General features: G+C 36.9%; 1 protein-coding gene across 20 annotated transcripts in view; it reads right to left on the minus strand.

Annotated features, from left to right (window-relative positions):
* Positions 1 to 20,634, minus strand: part of LOC108034786 (polyglutamine-repeat protein pqn-41) — a 120,031-nt gene that overhangs the window by 75,683 nt on the left and 23,714 nt on the right. For 18 of the 20 annotated variants that reach the window (XR_001768736.2, XR_001768738.3, XM_017109747.2 and 15 more), the window contains exon 2: positions 16,690 to 17,180. Coding sequence is in view for 18 of the 20 variants with exons in the window: in XM_017109747.2 (XP_016965236.1) it covers positions 16,690 to 16,752 (63 nt within the window). In the remaining 2 variants the exon portion in view is untranslated. Of the gene's footprint in view, positions 1 to 4,593; positions 4,921 to 6,708; positions 6,831 to 16,689; positions 17,181 to 20,634 lie in introns of those variants that run through there. The other 2 variants (XM_017109761.3, XM_017109749.3) reach the window with 1 other exon arrangement.

The raw sequence follows: 20,634 nt of genomic DNA on the forward strand, positions 1-20,634 counted from the left end.
TATATTTCTTGTTTTAAAGCATGTCTTCTTCAGTTTTATCAGATAGAATTTTATTTAGAAGTTTGCTAAAATGGTTCCAAATTATAAAAAATGTTTAAAATATTCCCACATATTTACTAGATAAAAAAAGTTGAATATTTATATATTTACTGGATTGGAAAAGGTTAATGTTCGAGGATACCATTTTTAATTGTTTCCTAAATGAAACTCCTTATGAAAACTGATAGATTTGATATATTCAATGTTTTTATAAACACTTTTTTAAAAGTTTTGGATATTTAATTAAAAGTACAGTCTCCAAAAACTACAAAATAACTTACAAAAAAGGTAATTTTCGTATATATATATTTTTACATTTTTTAAAAAGAGCGTTGGGAGTTTAACCAATTAAAATAATATTAATAAATATTTAGTTTAGAAATGATCCTACCAATCAGTTTAATGGGTATTTTTATTCCTTTGAAAAACTTAAATAAAAAATAACTTAAATTTTGAAATAATTTAATAATTCTAATTTTTTTACACACTTTATTTAACATCTCTTCGCAACTACTATAATGAAATTAGCATCAAATGAGCTAATGATCTTGAGCTGGCCACTCGCGCGGAACGAATATTATTGTGAAACCGCTCCAATAGCCGAGATAATGTCATATAGGCCCACTCGATCTGTCTGACGGCTGGCTGCTACAGATACCGTTACTCCGGCGACTGCACTACAATGACAAACGTGAAAACCTGTTACACTTTTGACCAAGTTTTGTCCGCAGGCCGCTGACTCATAACACAACAAAAAGTCGGGCGTGCGACGATCTTGCTAATTGCTGGGGGCAGAAAAACGAGGGGCGATATACCCGGGATTCGTGTGACTGACACCTGCGATTAGCTCTTGGCCCCCGCTTTTCAGCCGCCCCCCTCCCGGTACCATAATCGTTGAACCGAATAATTTGCATGAAACTTGGCTTAAACGTTTCACTCAGCGCAGAGGCAGCAAAAAAGAGAGGGAAAAATAAAAAACAAAGTTTCGGTCATTCACATGGCCGCAGGTTTATTGTTGGCGTTTGTTTATCTTTGGCTCTTTCATCTCGAGCTGTGAACTTGTCAGTTACAGCAAATTTGCATTGAGTTAATTTAAAATATTCACTTTACCCGTTTGCTAATTTTTTTGAGGCATTTTGGCATGTGCTAAACTGGTACATGCATTATTAGGAGCACTTTTACGATTAACGCACCCGGATTAACTGCACCTATGAGGTAATTGGGCTAACTTTAAGACACCTTAATTAAATTCGAAAAATCCCAAGTTAATTGCCAATTTATTTGCAATTTGCAATCGAAATGTATTAAAAAAAAACCTTTAATTATACTTTTTACGAGCCCAATTGTGCAAACTTGATCAACAAACAATTTGAAAGTAAGAGATAACCTACGTATTATATAATTTCAGCGATTGCTTATTTGGGATTGGTTTAGGAATTTAAATAGGGCTTTCTATCGTCGGGTTTGTCGAGGCGTTGGGGAGCAGAATGAGATGGCAGCAGCTGTAGGCGGAGAATGACAATTTTTTAAATCAACTTTAATTGAAATAAATTGTCATATCATTTGCCCTGGAAATGGCAATGGAAATGGACTCAATTAGATGCGGGCCTGTAGACCACACTACTTGGGCTATCTTAAAAAATGTTCTCTCCTTCTTGTTCCTCTACCCCTGGAAAATTATAAAGCACCATCAATCAAGGGGGGAAATGGGAAATTGAAATATGACAAGAACCTATCCAATCAGTCGGGGGATTGATGACCACTCTGGGTAATGGAAAAAATGGAAAATCTACTTAGGAAATTGTCGGATACATGCCTACATAAATTTCGAGACTAATTGGGTGAAAGTCATTTTGTACATGAAAATCATTCGAGATGCCAAACAACCTTCAAAACGCTATAAACACAAAATAAACATAATTAATAGCAGGCATAAAGACCGAGGGAAATACAAAAAAAGAGAGATATCTGCTTAGGTACAGTGCGTTGCATGAATATAGGTTGATTTAAGTAAAGTGAGCTTTAGGCAGCTAGCTGATTTTAACTTTTATTAATTTTAAATTTATGCCTAGTTTAAAAACCTTGGTTTGTGATATCATTGGCCCATCATAACAGTTTTACAATTTCGAAATCCACTGTGTAAGTGCTCGATCTGTATGGGTTAAAATACAATATCTTGGCCAAAACTTTGCGGTTAAGTGCGCACGCACAATGGACTTCCTCTGATCTCTCTGCCTACCGAAAAAAAAACACCGCCTGTCCATAAAAACCACATCTGAAATACAATTTATGCCAGCCGCCGTCGACGTATAACAGTTTTATGCAATTTATGTGCAATTTTTCAATTGAAAAATCGCTGGACCAGGCCAGGAAGGTTTCACTTAATGCGACGCAATTTCAGTTTTATTTTTTCTTTTTTCTTGACTCAAATATTTTCCTCTCTCTATACGTACGTGGGGTATTAAATTCGCATGTGCGAAACGTTTCGAATTTTAGCTACAACTACTGCTGCACGATGACAGCTAGGAGAACTTTTAATTGCAATTAATTTGAGTGACATTTGCGAAATAAACTGAAACTAGAAATCGAATTCAAATCAGGCCGCTGATGGCATTGAGAAATTTCAAAATAATATGACAAAAAGAGATGTAGAAGAATTATTCAAAATCACTAAAATAATTATATAAAAATATGCTATACAAAAAATTTATTTCTAAGCCCCAAATGTTGTTTCTTTAGAATTTTACCTATTCCTCTATTTTTAGTTTCATTACTAGGCCACTATCCACCAATTCAAATGGCATAGCCATTAATTAACCATAAATACAAACTCCAAAAGACTTGTTCTGACTTATAAGCCACGAATTCAATGTCAAGTCACCGGTCTGACATCATTAAAACGCCATCGTTAACCACAAACAGCAGAACAGCAGCTTCTCGTGTCATTCATCAAAATCTGGTCTATGGTCTGTGTTTAGGCCAGGCCAACTTCCTTATCAATCATACGACACTGGAGTAGTTTTTACCCATTGAATTTGCATATCAAACGTACCTGCAAAGAAACGAGCAAAGAAGACAAATGAAATAAATTAATAAAGATTGAAATTTATTCGCGGACGTGGGAAAATGTGCCGAAGATACCAGGCAGAACGAAAAAAGTAATTCTTGTTAACACATTGAAGGTATCAAATGAACAAGCAATAAATTGGGGCCAGATAATTATATAATATTCGGAATATATTGTGTGTTCGATTGAAATGAGAAACAGAGGCAAAAGCCCAACCAAAGTCGAGTGGAAGTCGAGAGCGGCGAAAATCCGAAATCTGAAATCCAAAAAGCCGCAAATTCGACCCGCATTTTTGGTTTGGCTATCAAATTACCCCCGCTGCTCCCCGGCAAACAATGGTCCCGCATATCAAAAAAAAGAAAACGAAGACAAAGTCAACATTTGGCTCTAAGAGGGGTTTGTTTTTCCACTTTTTTTCTTTTCGAGGGGGGACTCACACACGTGTGACTACAACATTCGACATTATTTGTTGTCGTCCAAGCAAATAGGTAAACAAACAGAGACTGAGACAAAAAGCTGGCAGGAGAGGTGTGGAAAGCAGGGAGTTCGACTAATAAGGATCTAAGCACGAGCTAAGATTCGCCTTAAATCGAGAGTAAGGCACACAGGCCACTGCGACCGCCAGGTGAAAGAATAAGTAAATAGTGGCTCTGGGAATACAGTGGCCGCAGGTTAAATATTGTACTATTGGCTTAGGACAGGTATCTATCTTACGCTTTCTCTGCAAAGATGCAGGCACGTCTTTAAATTACAAAGCTATACAATTATCGCTTTTGCTTAGGTGTTTATCAATTAAAAAAGTAAGAAAAAAAGTGGTTAACAATTTTTTTAGGAAAGGAAATGAAACATCTTAAACCAACTTCATTTTTAATCATTTTATGAAAAACAAAAGTTGATATATATAAAAATAAACCAAACGCTTTCTGCTAAAAAAAAATTAACATCTTTTTTTAGAATTACAAACATTATTTTTGTTTTTTTTTAATTCCAATCACTTTGAAGACAATTTTTTTTATAAAACATGAACTCATGACCTTATAAAAGTATTCCCTAGTTGTTCCCGAGAAGAATACTATATCTGAATCGAATAGTAGTGATCGTTTTCAAATAGTTAATGTTATAAAATTAAACAGATTTCTTTTAAGTGCCCGAGAAAATAAAAAGTTTTAAGATTAAAAATAAAAACCCAATAGTTTTAACAGTTAATTGTTAAAATAAAAATATTACACACACTTCGTGGTGGCCAAAACAAGGAAATCTTCTATGTATGATCCTAACATAGGCAGACACTTCTTATCGAGTGCCCACTGTGGCTGGCAAAGCGCTTCTGGCAAATGCAACTTCAGACGGCAAACAAACAGCGTAATAGAGCCGCGTTTGCTTTTTGCTGTCGCTAGCCTGCGATATTTGCGATTCGCGATGTTTGGCAATGTTTGTTTTCACTGGGACTGGGCTTGGGGTTTGCCGAGAGTCTTGTCTTTGCTTACCGGATAATACATTCCTTGCGGAGGAAGAAAAAATGCCCCTGAGCCCCACAGTTTGACGGCTTTTTATGTTCACAGTGGCGTCGCAAACGGTGTCAACTCCTCGCTGGCTGCTGCTGTTCTTTCCACTCGGCGATTTCTCTGCGTGTACTTGCCGGGGGTTGGCCAACAACAAGGGTAGTTCACTATTTACTCTTTCACTTATTCTCTGTTTTGCAAATATAACATTTGTTTTCCAAACTCTATTTGATTTATTTTGATTAAATTCTGGTTTTTTGGCACAAATTCGTTTCTCCTTCTTTTCTTATTTTGGATACACTTTGACTTTGACTACGAAATAAGCAAGTCAGAAATGAAATAAAATAAGGATTGGTTTAAAAAAACACGCTTTTGCACTTTATGGGAAATTTTTGCTCCGCACACGCAAAACTATTATATATTTTTTTCAATGTCGCACGTGCGAGCGAGCGAGACGGGGCGCGAGCGAGCGAAAGAGAGGGGGCGAAATGGCGATATAAAGTACAAATTCTTGTTTAGTTGTTTTCATAGGGGTGGCTTTTTCGGCCTCCTGGGAAACTGAACTGAAAACTCCCTGGATGTTTTAATTTTTCGAAAAGAAAACAGAACCGAAACAGCGAGCCAAAGGGGAATGTGCAAAAAAGACGGCGCAAACGCGGAGACAAAAGAGATGATGCGAAAGAGGCGAGCAAAGGAGACGAAGAGGGGGCGGCCAGGGCAGACAGTTACAGTAAAAACTATAATATTTTCGATTTTAGGATCTCAAATATTATTATACCTATAGGTTTATTAACTCAATTTATTATATTCGTATCTCATTCTCAGGTTTTATTTTCTTTTACAGTCTAGATGCTTTATTTAAACAGGAAACGTATATAGTATCTTTGAAATATACTTATAGAAATCAAGCATTTTAGGTTGCATTTATTGAAATCATTATGAGTAATCTCATCTTCTATATTTTTTTAGTAATTTGACTAGCTTGTGCTTGTATGATGTTTATTTGGCAAATACAATAAGAAATTTCGAACAAACATTTACTTCTTATCGTTTTTGATAAGAAAAATCAATATTTTGACAGTGCTTATAGCATTCATTTGGGTAAAATAAATCTTTGAATTGAAAAAGTTCACTTTAGGGGGCATTTACTTTATGTTTATACCATAAAAAATGTTAATTCTTGAAGGATAGGAATCCACTTTTTTTATTTTTGGTGAGTTCACTGTCTGCCTTGCAATAAGAATGGTATGCACCAGGTCTACTCCACCGAGCACTGACTGTATCTCTGAGGTCTGTTTTTCGATTTCTGATCACACACAAAGGCCTTTGATTGTCTGCGTTACTACGCATCCCTGAGATACTTTTTCGCGCGTCTGCACTTTTTCCTGGCATTCCGTGCGCTTTGACTTATGAAACGAGATTCATCATATGTTCTGGGTGCTGTTGCGTTTACTCCTCAGCCGACTTTATTACCGATTTTATTACAATTTTATATATATTTTCGCGAAAAGCGGACAAACAAAGCAGCTGAGAGAGGAGCGAGGAGAGCACGAGATGCGGAGGCTGTCCGCATGAGAGAGCGAAAACGCCAGATGAGTGGGAAAAATCGAATCAGAATCTGGGGAGAGCGGCCAAAAAGGATGGCAGGATAAACGAGCGGGCGAAGCGGAGGCGGCGAAGGCAACAACACAGCAATGGCCACAAAAACATGTGCGCCGTGAATGAATTTTGTATTTTGTTGCTTTTCATTTGGTTTTTTTCCCCCTTTTTTTTCTGTTGGATGCTGCGGGCGGGCGGGGCGTGCGAAGGAGAGGGGGCGAGGAGCACACGGACAGGCGAAGGCGAGACGGAGAAGTCACGTCCCTCGCTGCTGCTGCTGCCTGTGCTGCTTCCTCTTTCTGCTTCTCCCAGCCGCATGGCATATATATTTATTTTTAACTTTTCATTTCATTTATCTCTGCGCGTTTTTCTCGTTTCCTCCGCTTTTGGCTTATTTCGGCACTGCACTTTTGGCGTTTCAAAAATAAACACGAGTTTTTCTGCTTTCCGCGATTCCGCCCAGCCCTCCCCCGCATTCACTGTTATTTTGATTTTGGCTACTTTGTATTTGCTGGATGCGTGTGTGCGTTTTGTTTTCACTTTCAAGCGTGCCGAGTTTCCACTGGGAAATGCGATTTTCCGCTAATCCGACACCCACGACTTGTTGCGAAGAGCGAGAGAACGCAACTGCGATAACCGTTTTTTCGGCGCCGCCTCGCACTCTTTTCGCCGCGCTCGCGTTAGGGGATTGCTCACAGTTGCGTTGCCAGTTGCGAGAGGCGCCCTCTGGCGTTTCAACTGGATATTTTTGAACTCAAACTAGGCGTTTGCGCATTTTTAGAGCCGCTGTTAGTTAATTTAAGGGTTAATAAACATAGCAGCGTAAGCAAACATTTATATTAACAAAAAACCGTAAAAACCGCCGCCTTGAACACTTTGCTCTCTTCTTTGCTCTCCCTTTAGGGTATTGCTCATAGTTGCGTTGCTGCTGCGGGGCTGCCACTTCTGCTCTGTTACCTAACATTCTGTTATCGATAAGTGTATCGAAATGTTGGAACAATTTTAAATTTTAATAACAGCTTTTGGAAAATAAATATTTGTTCGTGTTTTATATATTAAAAAAAACAGGCAGTAAGGTAAAATCATGATTATATAAATATATAACTAAAGCTAACGAACGTAATTAACATACATACACAAAAAGTTCTATAGAAAACCCCCCAAAATGATTTATGTTAATCCCAATATTAAGCCTATTTTAAAATACATATTTTTGAAAACAAGATCAATTATATTAAATTTATTTTCCGGCATTATTTCCAGAATTAAAGACTCAATAAAAATGTATAAAAAGCAGGAAACTATTAAAGCCAAATCCAGCCAGCTTAACTGCATCCCAGGGCTTTATGGCCCTCTTTAAACTCCCAACCCGCTTTTGACCATCAAAAAGTCGCCTTCTGGCATTGTCTCAGTTCCGTCAGTTTTTCCCCCTTTTCCGCTTTTCCTCCCGAATATGTGACCGTCATATAGGCTCAACAAACAACGTCCGAGTCCGACAAATCAAAAATGCGGCATGAGTCAAGTTGGACAGGGTGAAATTCCTGCTACCAAGGGGTTCGGCCAGGCGGGGGACGGATGACAGTCGAGTGGGCCAGTAAAACCAAATCAAAAGTGTCAAGCCTCATTTTCGGTTGTCCAGGACAACGCTTGTCGGGATTGCATTAGCTGCATGTAGCTGGGAAAGATTGGGAGACGGGAACGGTTCCAGTGAAACTGCACAGAGAGAAAAGTTCCCCGAAAATTGTATAAATAATCGAACTTTGAAACCTTAAAAGCGTTTATATTAAGGAGATACATTATACATAAATCTTTGAAAATCCTAAATGAGTTAAGGTATTTTATAAAGTTGTATAAGATTTCATATGGGACTCAATTACATAACAAATAATAAAAACTTTGCTCTTGATATAATATGATATGATCAGATGAATCATTTCAGATCAAAGTCAAAATAAATTAAAAAATATTTTCATAAGGAAAAACATTTTTTGATAATATCAATGCGATTATATCAGATGTTTTATAAAGCTATATGATTTCTGAAACAGGAATACTTTTTCCCCAGTGCAGCACTAGCTGGGCTAACAAATTGTAGGCGTGGCTGTCGAGGAGGCTTATTAAGGCGACGGACAACAGCAGGAGGCGACAGTTGGAAAGTGGAAAGCAGGGAAAAGCGCAGGGGGAAAAGGGGCCTGGCGGATTTGAAATGCAAAATTCCCAAACAGGGTGAAAGAGAAAGGTGCGGGCTGACCGAACGAGATAGTCAGTCATAGAAAGTGAGAAAATGTTCGCACTGCACCCGCACCAAAAAGCTGCACATGATGGGAAACCCTCCCATCCTGCCCCTGGATTTTCCGCCCGCCGCCCGCATAAATGCAAAAGTCCCCACGGTGGCAACTTTTAAATCCCTTTTGGCCGGCAAATTGTCGCCAACACTCTGAAAAACGGTGGCCGCTAAAGATGAGCAACGTGCGCCTGGTTTTCCACCACCAGCACCACCTTTTCCGCGCTTTTCCACGTTTTTTCGGCTAAGCTGCTTGAGGCGGGCAAAGCATCGCAAAAATTGAATGCAGACGAGTTGAGGAAAATTGGAGACGGGGCCAAAGTATGAAAGATAAGTTATGAAAGTATCTTAAATGTGGAAAGGTAACAGTGGGGACAAAAAAGAGGATTGGATAAATCACTTTTAATATGCTTAATGGAAATGCGATGAAAAATGATTCAATCAAAGGAAAATGTGTGCGCGACGCAAATACTAAAGTAGCTTTGCAATAATATATCAAGAAAAAATGGAAGTTAAAAAATGTAAATACTATACAAGAGATATATTTAAGGAATAACCACTTTATAATATTAATGAGTTCGATTTAAGAACCCTATTACAGAGTGTAGCAAACAAAGAGGAACTAAAATATTTATTTTATAGTACTTTTAAGGGATAAAATATTTGAATAAAAATAAGTTATTTATATTTTATAAAATTGAATTGTATTATATTAATCCTGAGATTACTTTAACCTCATAAAGCAACTTTCAGAGGGCTTAAAATACCTTTAAAATCCCTAAGCTTGTTCTCTGTTAATGCCTAGAGTTTCCACATCCCCTCAATCTGCAGCCAAGCGCGACTTGGGGAAAACTAAAGGAAAATGCCTCACTCGTATTTCCCACCCCCTCCCCCTCTCCTATTCCCCCCGGCGTTGACCTGCCTCCGAGTTTGATATATGTAAAGAGGGAAAGGGGGGAAATGCGGCCAACTAACCGCAAACAATAACAAACGATGGCCAAAAGCGAAACAGAAGCTGTTTCTGTTTCAGTCTACACCTAGATCCCCCCATAAACACACCCACCCCAATCCAGGGGCGTAGGCGGGGGCGTGGCAGCTGCTGGGGTGCCATTTACAAGGAGCAAAGGATTTATGATGCCTGTTATCGCGCCAGAACGCGAAGGACGCGCAGCAGGCGCAAACGATGACAAAAGGTGCCCATTGGAGGGGGGGTGGGAAAACTGCAGGGGGCGGGCTGGGAAAATCAGCAATGGCGTGGAAAGCAGATAACATCTCGCACGCAGCCAATAAAATATGTACAAACAAAATAGAAAGCATACTTTTTGGGGCCATTCATTGTGTTGATGCTTTGAATATTTTTTTTAATTATTTAGGATATTTTTTAGGGCAACCAAAAATTATAATTATTTATAGGGACAACATTTTATTTATTACCTTAAATAAATTAAAATATTTATTATATTAAAAAAATCAACAATAACTTTTGTAAATTAAATTAATAAATTCAAATTTATTTTCATACTACAAAATTTTTAAATTTTCCCAAGTAAATCAAAAATCTACGTTTAATTTTTCAAACTTGGCAGCACTGTTCAAAGTAGATTCTACAAGTGTTTAACAGAAATTTAAATGGCTCAAAAATGGGGGTGTGAAGTGAAGAGGGTCTGAAAAGGGTTAGTCTGTTTTTTCGGGGGGCAGCCATAAACACATGTGTTCGTTCACTTGGAGCGAAAATTAGAAAGCCTTTCTGCCCGCTCCAATTAATTGGGACTTTATAAGGTTATTTATCTCAGCCGAGCAAAACCCCCTCCCAAATGACCTTGAGTGCTACCATCAAATCTGCATTAATTAAATTAAATTCGCTTGCCAAAAAGAACACACAGCGTCTAATTAAAAAGCCAAGAGCCGTTTACCCATTTAGCAGGGGCTAAAAGTATCTATTACTGGCTTCTTGGGGGCTCTTACCGCGCCAGCCTCCTAAATTAGTCAATAAATTAAAGCAGCCAGAATGTTGCTGTTTCGCCGTTTCCGCTCGCTCTTTCCTCCTAACGAGCGAAAAACCATTGCATTAAAAAAACCATTCATTAAAATGGCTAAATGTGGCGCTCAAATTTATGGCCCAAATGGCAGGGAGACCTGTGAGCGTCTCAAGTGGCAGAGGAGAAAAAAACAGGAGTAAGAAACAGAAGCAGCTTCCCCATTCAGAGCATTTCTAATCTCTAACTGGAGGTTAGCATGGAATTCCCTCGACTCTTTAGATTTTTGCCACATGAAAATGGGAAATAAAACTTAAGCGCTAGGGGAGCATCTGTGATACCCTTCCTGGAACCAACTATTCTAATGAACCCTTTATTAAAACTCAAACTGGAGCGTTTGTCGTTTAACATGAGGTTTAATCTTTGGTTAAAAAGTTTTTTACATTTTAGGGCTTAAAAAGTGTTGTAAAAAATTCATAATAAAATGTTTGTCATAGCTGCACCTCTTTTTGTTAACTTAACATAATATTACCGCCCTGTTCAGCAAGCTGTAAAAAAGTTGTTAACCTCAGGTTAAGGTTGTTTACTTGACCAATAAGTGGTACATTTTTATAATTCTTGTTTCAAATAAGGGGTATTTCGATGTTGAATTTAGTTAGGGGTCGAGGAGTGATGGGACCCACTGGCCCCACAGTTCAATGCGCTCACCATGCACTCAATTATAATTTGCGAGCGACTCTCAGACAGAAAGGCCGCCCATGGGACGGCGATGACGCGTCATCAGGCCATTAGCAAAGAGCAACCCAGACATATGTGGGGGCAGGGAAAATTGGGGATAAAATGGGGCAGGAGGTGCACTAGAAAAAATCAAAAATAAATGAAACCAGGTAAAACTTTTTAAAAGAGAAGGTTTATATAAAGTTTGAGGAATATCAGTATTTTTCGAACTAAAAAAGGAGTATATGTACAATTTTTTGTATAAAAAAAACACCATTTTAGCTATGTAATAGTATTTTTTTTCTGTGTATAATAAAGCCAAAATGTATGCAGCATTCGGGGAATGATAAAAGCATTTTCTAGGTCCTGGTTTGAGGTCCATTCCTCGAACTCTCCTGGTGGACTCCCACATCTTTTCACTCATTTCCATTCATTTGGTTTGCCCTATGTGTGGTTATTTAGCTGCGGTCGCATTCGGCTTTGCCTCATTGCTGATTTGCGTAATAATTCTAGAAAAAGATGTGGGTTTTTCTTGGAAAATACTGTACATGGGGAAAAAAAAACTGCGGGTGCCCAAACTATCTGCTAACTCCCCAGGTAAGGGCTATAAAAATAGATGCATAAACGTGAAGCCCAATTCGATCGATGGGGATATAAAATAGGCAAAGACCACCATAGCCGCAGCCACTAAGAGGCCTCCCATAATGGGTTTTCCACTTTATTTTCCAACTGGTTTTGGCACTCGCGCACAAAAAATCTATTTGAAAGAGCCGTATTATTTTTGACTAAATTCCAAGGAGATACAATAAAATTCAATTGCAAACTTCGCTCTCGGGCAGCCGCAGCCGCAGAAAATGAAAACAAAATAATGAATATACTTTTGGCCGGCAGAAGCTTAGAGACGCCGAAAAACTTGGCAGGTTCTTTTTAGCCACAAGGGCGAAAAATGGGTTGCTGCTGCAGCAAACACATGTCAAATGCCCTCCCACTTCCGCCCGCCGCTCCCGCTTCTTTGGCGAAAAAAACAAGTTTTTACTTCTAAGGGAAAGCTTTTCGAAAAACTTGCACGGACAAATGGCAAAACTGCTTATCTCAACAGAAAGCAAAAAGCCAAAAAAGGCAAAAAAAAAACGAAAACTAAAGAACTGAGCGAAAAAGGGCGTAAAGGCGGTCCTTGCAGGGGGCGTGGCAGTTGCACTAATGGTGCCAAGCAACCGGAAATGCCGCCATGCATGTCTGCCTCCATTTGAGAGGCTGTGTATCGTGTAGTCTAGCCCCCACTTTTCCACCCAATTTTCCCCTCATTTCCCCCCTCATTTTCCTCTTCGTTTTCCCCAAGTAAATCTTGATTGCCTCTTGCTGCAAGCCAACAAAAAAATAAAATCAGCTATATGTTTTCTCACAATTCGCTCCAAGAAATCTCTCCGCTTCTTGTATCCACTTGTATCCCCTTTTTGCCATGATAATTTCCGCAGTATTTTATACAAAAAACAAATGGCAAACTGTCGGTTTGATTTTGAAATCAGTAACAACACACACGAAATAAAAAGCCTGATGAGCGAATTGGAACTGACATTTTGGCCAGGAGCCAACGGAAGGCCCAAATGGAGTCAATTGAAATGGGGCTCTTATGCAAGATGGCCCAAAAGCAAGTTGGCCGTCAGAGAAGAAGCCCTTATTTTTGCCATTTTTAAAGTGAATAAAAAGTTCTTAAAATAACTAGTTTTTTTTTTCATTCATTCATTAGATATTCCCTTTTAATATTTTATTAAAGCTATATTTCTTTGGTTTGAGTTTAGACTTAGAAATTAAATCTTCAGTTTTCAGATTCCACAAGAGTACTACAAAGATTTCGTTTTTTAAAGAATAGTATCTTTAAGCTTTAAGACAGACTTTATGCAAATCATATAATTTTAGCTTTGAAATGATGCAAAGATTTTATTTTATTTTTCAGCGAATAGTATCCACAAACTTTAAAACAAAATTTATACAATTGCAAAAAAGGGTTCTCAAAAAATAAAGTAAGAAAAGTTTCTTCTTGATTTCAGAAAGTACGGTTTTTCCTTTTTTTAACTAAAAATAAATATTTTAGTTCCCCGAAAGATATCTACCTTTTTAAAGGTTTACCAAAGAAAAAAAGGGTAACTGAAGAAAACAAAGATCAAGATTAACTTTTTATATCGAGAATAATATGTTCTCAAATTTGTGTAATAAAAGACCTAAAATTTAAAAAAAAAAACAATGACTGTTGTTATTTTCATCTAAAATTCCTAGTAAAATCACTATCATCATCGTCATCATCATTACCTAAAAAACATTTTTCTTTTATTTTTTATAAGAACTAATTTTTTTCCCCGAAAAACTAATACAATATTTATAACAAAAAATATTTATGGTGTGAATTGCAAACTTCCCTTTCTATTTTAGTTTTTTCCGTCTCATTTTATTTCTAGACTTTATTATATTTTCCATATTTTCCCTTTGAATCAGCCTCTGCAATATGAGCTAATTATAACAAACTTCTTAATGAGGATCAGCACAGCAACAATTTGTCAAAATTAAGCAGTTTATGGCCGCAAAAAAGAAACTTTATCTGCAAAGCGCATAATCAATGCCCTGCCACGCCCACGGCCGCAAAAAGGGGGGGCTGAAAAACCGAGCAGCAACAAAAAAGTGTGAAATGCAGCTGAAGCTAATTGAATTTTGGACACACAGGGCATTTTCCGGAATCTCTGTGTTGTTGGCCTTTTAGAAACTAGTTGTTGTTTGTGGCCTGGCTGCTTATCCAATTAGACACGAAATTGTTGTATCTTTTTTGGGCTCTTCTTGTTGGTGTTGGGGGTTTGGTTGGCAGTTTCAGTTCGCGGCATTAGCTCAAAAGTTGGCCCATTAATGGCGAACTAAATTCACTTTTTCATTTTGCAGAGCCGAAAATTCCATTTCGTGAGTGAGTGCAAAAGAGTTAGTGGGGCTGCACTGGGAGAAATTGAAGTATTGCCTTCAAAATTTATAAATTTAACTAAAATAAAGTCAACCCCTATGGCAAATTAATATTTATTCAATAACTGAACACAAGAAACTACCGAATATATTCGTTTAGGATAACTATATTTTTTACTACAAGAAATTAAGTTTTGAGAACGTTTTCTTCTCAATATTAAAATTAAATCTTTAATTTTGTTTTGTTTCAAAAATATATAATATTTAAAGAAACAAGCCAATTATTTATACGAAACCCTTAAAGCAGGAGACAATTTTTTTTAGGACCTAAGAAATGTTTTTAGACAAAATTGTGTTTTATGATATCAAGAAGAATTTATTCCAACTTAAACTTTGGAACAGCCCATGATTTGTCTGATCCAATATTTATTGTTGTTAAGAAAAATGGTTGTAGTAATCTTTACTATATTTTTATATTAACACTGAAGGCCTAACTCCATTTTTTTTCAGTGTGGATGTGTGATTTTAGCGGCTGTTGCTATTGTTGTTGCTGTTGGTGGTGGCGGTGGCTGATGTTGATTTTCGATGTTTGCTTTTGGCCAGCCGCTGTCTACTACTCCTTTTCGCTCATGCACAGCTTTCCTCCCCGCCCTTCTGTTTGTGATTGTGTTGGCCATCCAAAGAAGGGGCGGCGGGGCGAGGGGGCGGGGCAAGAGGTCCTGGGAGCCGACAGAAGTTTGCACTTTGCGATGGCTGCGAACTGCGGCGGAAGTCAATAAAAGTTGGCCTAGTCCGTGGAGCCGTGAAAGGGACGACTGTCTGAGTGAATTGCCAACAGTCACTAACCAAATTAGCTGGGATCGGGGTTCGGCTTTAGGCCAGGTAACGCTTCCCGCTCTAAAATTACACCACTTCACCAAATTTAATTTTTTTTAAATTCTTAATAAAAGATATAGAGCAGGCTACTGAAATCAATTTAATTTTTTGGATTTTTTTGCCAACAAATCAGAAGTAAAATTAAAATACAAGGGAGTATTATATAGTTTAGGTTTCTCATTCCCAAAAATTCGATTAAAAATTTTCAGCAATTTTTGAAAAATTTCACTAACAAATTTTGAAGAAATTCTTATATTTTAAGTCATAACTTTCTAAGATTTATACGACATTTTTGATATGTTTTTTTTCATCCACGGTATAAAAAATCGTTAAGTCGCTGTATCTTAAGGATATTAAAATCTATTTAATTTGTTTAAATCGAATTCGCCCTTATCCGCAGCGAAAGCTATTCAATTCGCTGTTATTATAGTTTCGTAAACTTTTATCCGTATCCTTTTAACCAGTGGCGCCACCTAGCCGGTTGCTTTGAGTAGCTTAATTCAAGCTTGGGCTAAAACAGAAACCGACATCTGGCGTCTAAAAGACAAACTCACTGAAGCTTAAAAGCTTTTCAACAACGCAACAGGTATAAAAAGCTCTCTCACACAAGCAAAAAAGGAAGCGCGAAAATTATTTAAACAAAAAATAAATATAATTAAATAAAAACGAACCCAAATATCCTCGTTCAGGTTGCTCCACTCGTCGTTCAATTCACCGTTCAATTGACAGCAGCGATAGAAAATACCCCAATTTCCCGTTATGGAAATGCCGAAAACGCCGCCACACTGAGTTTCAACTTCTAAAGGCCAATTCTTCTCCATTTTCTCGTATCTGATTTTTGTTTTAAAAACACTCGAAATAATCACTGATTCTCACACATAAATGCTATATAATCAGCAAGAATAACAAATAAAATAAATCCAAATAAAAGCGATTAAAATCAACTGTTCGCGACGCTCAGAAAATTAAAAGGGAGTTTCAAGTTTGGAAAACTGTAAAAAGGAAAATAAAAAATGGAGTCGGCAGAGGCAAGAAAGAGAGGATCAAAGATAAGGTACGATAAGAAGAGAGAGATCATATGTGCATCAGTGATGGCAACTTTGAAAACTGGCTAAGAATATAGTTAAGAAAGTTATAAATAGCATTTAATAGAAATACTGATTTTCAAGAAATTATTCTTGTGTAAATACCAATTCTAGTTTAATTATTAAAAGCCTAATAAATGAATAATCCATCTCATAGTTTTTTGTTGCAAAAACCTTTCAATATGTTAGCAATAAATAATACTTCATGAAAATTCTAAAGTAAAAGCAAGTAATCAGTTCTAGCTATAAAACCGCAGTTCTTACAGCACTGATAGAGTAGCTGTCGCAGAAGGAGCGCCAAGCAGTCTGCGCGAAGTCAGGTATGTGATCAAGTGCGAGCGAGACAGACTAAAAATGTAACGGTTTCTTGCATTTGATGTTGCTTTGCTGAGAACAAAGCGAACAAAAAGATTTCGGTTTAAAAGTATCTTTTATATATTTTATACTAAGATACAAATAAAAATCCATACCCACATAAACTGTTCAAATAGTTTACAAATTGTAATAAAATTTTTTAACACATTGATATACAATACAAATTTTTTTTGGCTTAAAAATACCAAACATATATTTAAAAAATATTATTTTTTAATTAATATCTTACCTCTCTCATGTGAAATTCCACTGGCGGACCACTTCCATTGACTTCAACTGCCGACGCAGACATTTGTTGTAATTTCAGTTCTGTTTTTAAAGTGTTTTATTTTTGTAGATATATTTTTGCTGTTCTTTATTTTTATCACGAATATCACGTATCACAATAGACTCTTTATTGTATTATTTGTGACTTGACATTTGTCAGTTTTTTTAAGGCTTTCGCCTATTTTAGCACCTAATTTAATTCTCGTCGGGATTTTCTGAGAATTTTTGTATGGAAGTGGAGTTATTTTTGCGTTTTCTTGTGGCTTTTCTTGCTTTATTTGTTGTTGCTCTAATTGTGGCCAGTGGAACGTGTCGCCACTACAAAATGCCGACGTGATTTCCCAGCGGTAAGTCCCAAGTGGGCGAAAATTGTGTGGGCGGGGCTGACCTCTTGATTCTTCAGTTTATTAAGGGATTTTGATTCGGCCTCATCTCTTGCTTATCTTTGAGTACCTGAAAAAAGATAGAAAAAGGTGTGAGTATTTTTTAAGCGTTTTAATTGCTATTTACTTAGTGCTACATTTTAAAATCAAATATCCATCGGTTGCAGACAAGTGAATCTTTTCCTAACTACAAAATAATTACCACCTAACCAGCTTAGTCAATTATATAAATAATACTGCATATAACTCCTTGGTAATCTTTTTGATGGACAATTTATTCTTTGTTTCTGTTATTTGATTTCAGAATCTATTAATTTACTCCATTTTTTAATTTGTTTACAGTTTTCACATAGTTTGCATTTCAATTGAAGAATATAACTCAATAAAAATTAATTGGCAGTTGTGAACAAAAGCAGAATACCAGAAAGAATTCCCAAAACGATATTGGCCATTATAGGAAGCTATAAAAATAAGCAATTCAGAAAAGGAAGAGTATTTTTACCTCACCTGCGAGGATATTTCTACTTTTTCCAATGGTTTGTTGAGAAAAAATTACCCTTATTTTGTATTTTTTTATTCATATTAAAAATAATTTTTTTTTTATTTATTTATTATTTTATTATTTTATTTTAAACAGGATAAATTTAAATTGAAAATTATAAAATATTATATTTGTATCTTATTACAGCTTTAAACTGCAGCTGACACATTTGGCACATGCCTCGTGGGGTGGGGGTGCGCCCTTTCACTTCGCCACTTTTCCACCTCCCCAGCTCGTCTTTCCTGCGCCCCATACCCAGGCATTCCGCCACCGAACATGCTACATTGCTAATGTGTCCCATTTGCAGTGGCGAACCACTGGAGCTTAACACGTTGTCTACGCAGACATGCCGCCCTGCCACGCCCTTTTGAGCCTCCAGCCGCCCACACAGCGAAGAAGAAGCAGAGGCATTGCCGCCTGCAATGTGTGCTATAGTTTTTGCTTATCAATGTGTGTACAGAACAGTGAACACCAGATGTTAAAGAACAGATAAATTTTATATACTTCGATATTTTCTTTGTAGAAAAATCAAAAATTGTTTCTTAATTATGTTTTATTAATATTAATATTATTATTATTTATTAATATTAATATTATTATTATTTATTAATATTAAATTATTTGTAATTTTTTTTTTTTAAATCAGTTATTTTAACCATTTTTTTGAAATGCCAAATTATTTCAAATTTCAAATGAAGCCGCAAAAAATAAATGTATCAATATTTTAATAAAAATAATATTGTGTAGGCTGCATTTTTAAAAAATTCCAAATTTATTTTTTAATTAGAACGACAAATTCCCTTACTGAGTGCCCACTGTATGCGTCTGTTGGCACACATTTGCGATTGTGAAAGTGTGCTAGTGTGTAAAGCTATTCAAAGTTGCATCTGACTTGGACCCCAGGGGAAAAATGGAAGGAAATGCAATCCCAGTGGTAATAGTCTCGTTACTCGCTGCTTGTTGGCAAACATTTTGCACACACAGCCGCTCGGACATGGGCTTCACTGTACCGAGGCACAGGCGGAAGTAGCTGCCAACACCCCACCCATTATCGCCCGCCTTTTCAGGACTCCCCATCGAAGCGCCAGTTGGCTAATAATTTATTTACAGTTAACATTTTATAAGCCAGGAACATCCACACAAAACACTCACACACACATTGAATGCGATTGGGTCTCCAGGACCCCCTGGCTGTCATTTGATTTCACAAATATTTGCAGACAGTTTGTGCACTTTCATTTTCCACCTTTTCCGGGAAGGTATGCGAACATTTTAAGAGATTTCGAAAATCACATTTTAAAAATTTATTTTAGTACAACCGGTAAATTTTAAAATAGATTGTATACTGATTTATAGGAAATTAATATAGACCTTTCTTTTAAGTTTTAAGTGTTAAGCATAAATTTATTTACAAGCCAGTAAGTTAAACAAATAAATTTTGGGTTCATTTAACAGGCAGTTATTAAAGTTGAGGAATATACATTTTTTTATCCTTTAAAAAAGTCTTCATCCATTAAGGGTATTCAATCTTCAATTTAATTGAATTTTACACTGTCTTGGATTCCTCCAGATACCTGATTTTACCCACTTTCCCCGCCTTTCCGCTGACAACTCGAGTGCGCCATTTGCCATTTCAGCGTTGATGGTAAGTGAAATATGCACAATTTCCGTTTACCATTTCACCCGAAGAGAGAGTGGGAAAGAAAGTTCAGGGAGGATATGAGGTAGCAATGTTGTTAGCAAATGTAAAATGCAGTTAACTCGGTGTGTATCTGTGTGTTTTGCGTAAATGAATGAAAAGGGCATTCGGTTAACAGGATGTGCAGAAAAAACGATTGGAAAAAAAGGACACCCAAGAAGCAAGAGAAGCAACCCTGCGTCTATCGAGATATTGCAATCGATAACCCCGATAGCCCTGATATCCCCTCTGAAAAGTATTCTTGCGAGTGAGTTTAAGCGAAAATCAAAAGATAAATAATTAAATTTTTGTTTAATACTTTTCATCCTTGATTTATATTCCATAATTTACAAATGCTAGGGACGAACATATACTTGCACAAAATTGATTATGATTTTTAAAAACATTTTGCTTTGCAATTTTGCATAAAATCTTTAGAATGCTTATAAATCGACACAGCAGTACAAGCTTCCGTCAGTCGCTTTCAATGGCCATTAAGGTGGCTTTTCCGAGCACCTTTTTCCACATCTTTTCCCGACCTGTGAAGGGAAATGCACTTCTAATGGCCATTCGAAGCAGACAATGTTGCACGGTGCATTTGTGTATAATATAAACATTTGCCCCGACTTTTCCTTTATTTTCCTGCACAACAAGCTCGACATGGCTTTTCCCCGAGAGTGTGGGAAAGTGAATGTGATTTGCAGGGGTTTAACAAATTGAAGGTGTTTGCGGATGGTGTTTTACAGTCATGGTTTGCTTATCGCACTGAATTCCAAGTGAAATTGTTGGCCAGGGAATTTGCAAGTGGATTTTTTCTACCTATATTGAAGCGTTGAAATTTTGTTGAATGTTATTCGCTTAAGAAAGAAAACAAAAATGTGTATACACTTTATACTTTATTTATTTTTATAGTAAACAAAATAAATATTTATATATTTTTATTGAAAAGTTATGTGACTTATGCGGTTATGGTTCTTCCCATTTATTCCTTAAACACTTTTTAGTGGCCGCCCTTATTGTCAATTTAAAATTGCAGTTTTGGCCCGAACCCCGTGAACTTTGTTGGTCGAAGCCCTAAATGGCCCAGAAATTCATTTCATTGGTTTGCTGCAAATGAAACTTGGAAACTTTGAAGGATTTCGCCTTCGGTGGCAAAGTTGCAAGTACATTTTTGCTTTTCTGATGAACTTTTGACTGGCTGCCTTCGTCTGGGTGGCTTTATTTATTTGTTTGTTTGTTTCGCTGCGTTTCTTTTCGTTTTTATGCTTTTTTATATATTTTTTACTTTATGCGCACGAAGAAAAA

The sequence above is a fragment of the Drosophila biarmipes genome, chromosome 3L (assembly GCF_025231255.1).
Source record: "Drosophila biarmipes strain raj3 chromosome 3L, RU_DBia_V1.1, whole genome shotgun sequence".
Taxonomy (NCBI): Eukaryota; Metazoa; Arthropoda; class Insecta; order Diptera; family Drosophilidae; genus Drosophila; species Drosophila biarmipes.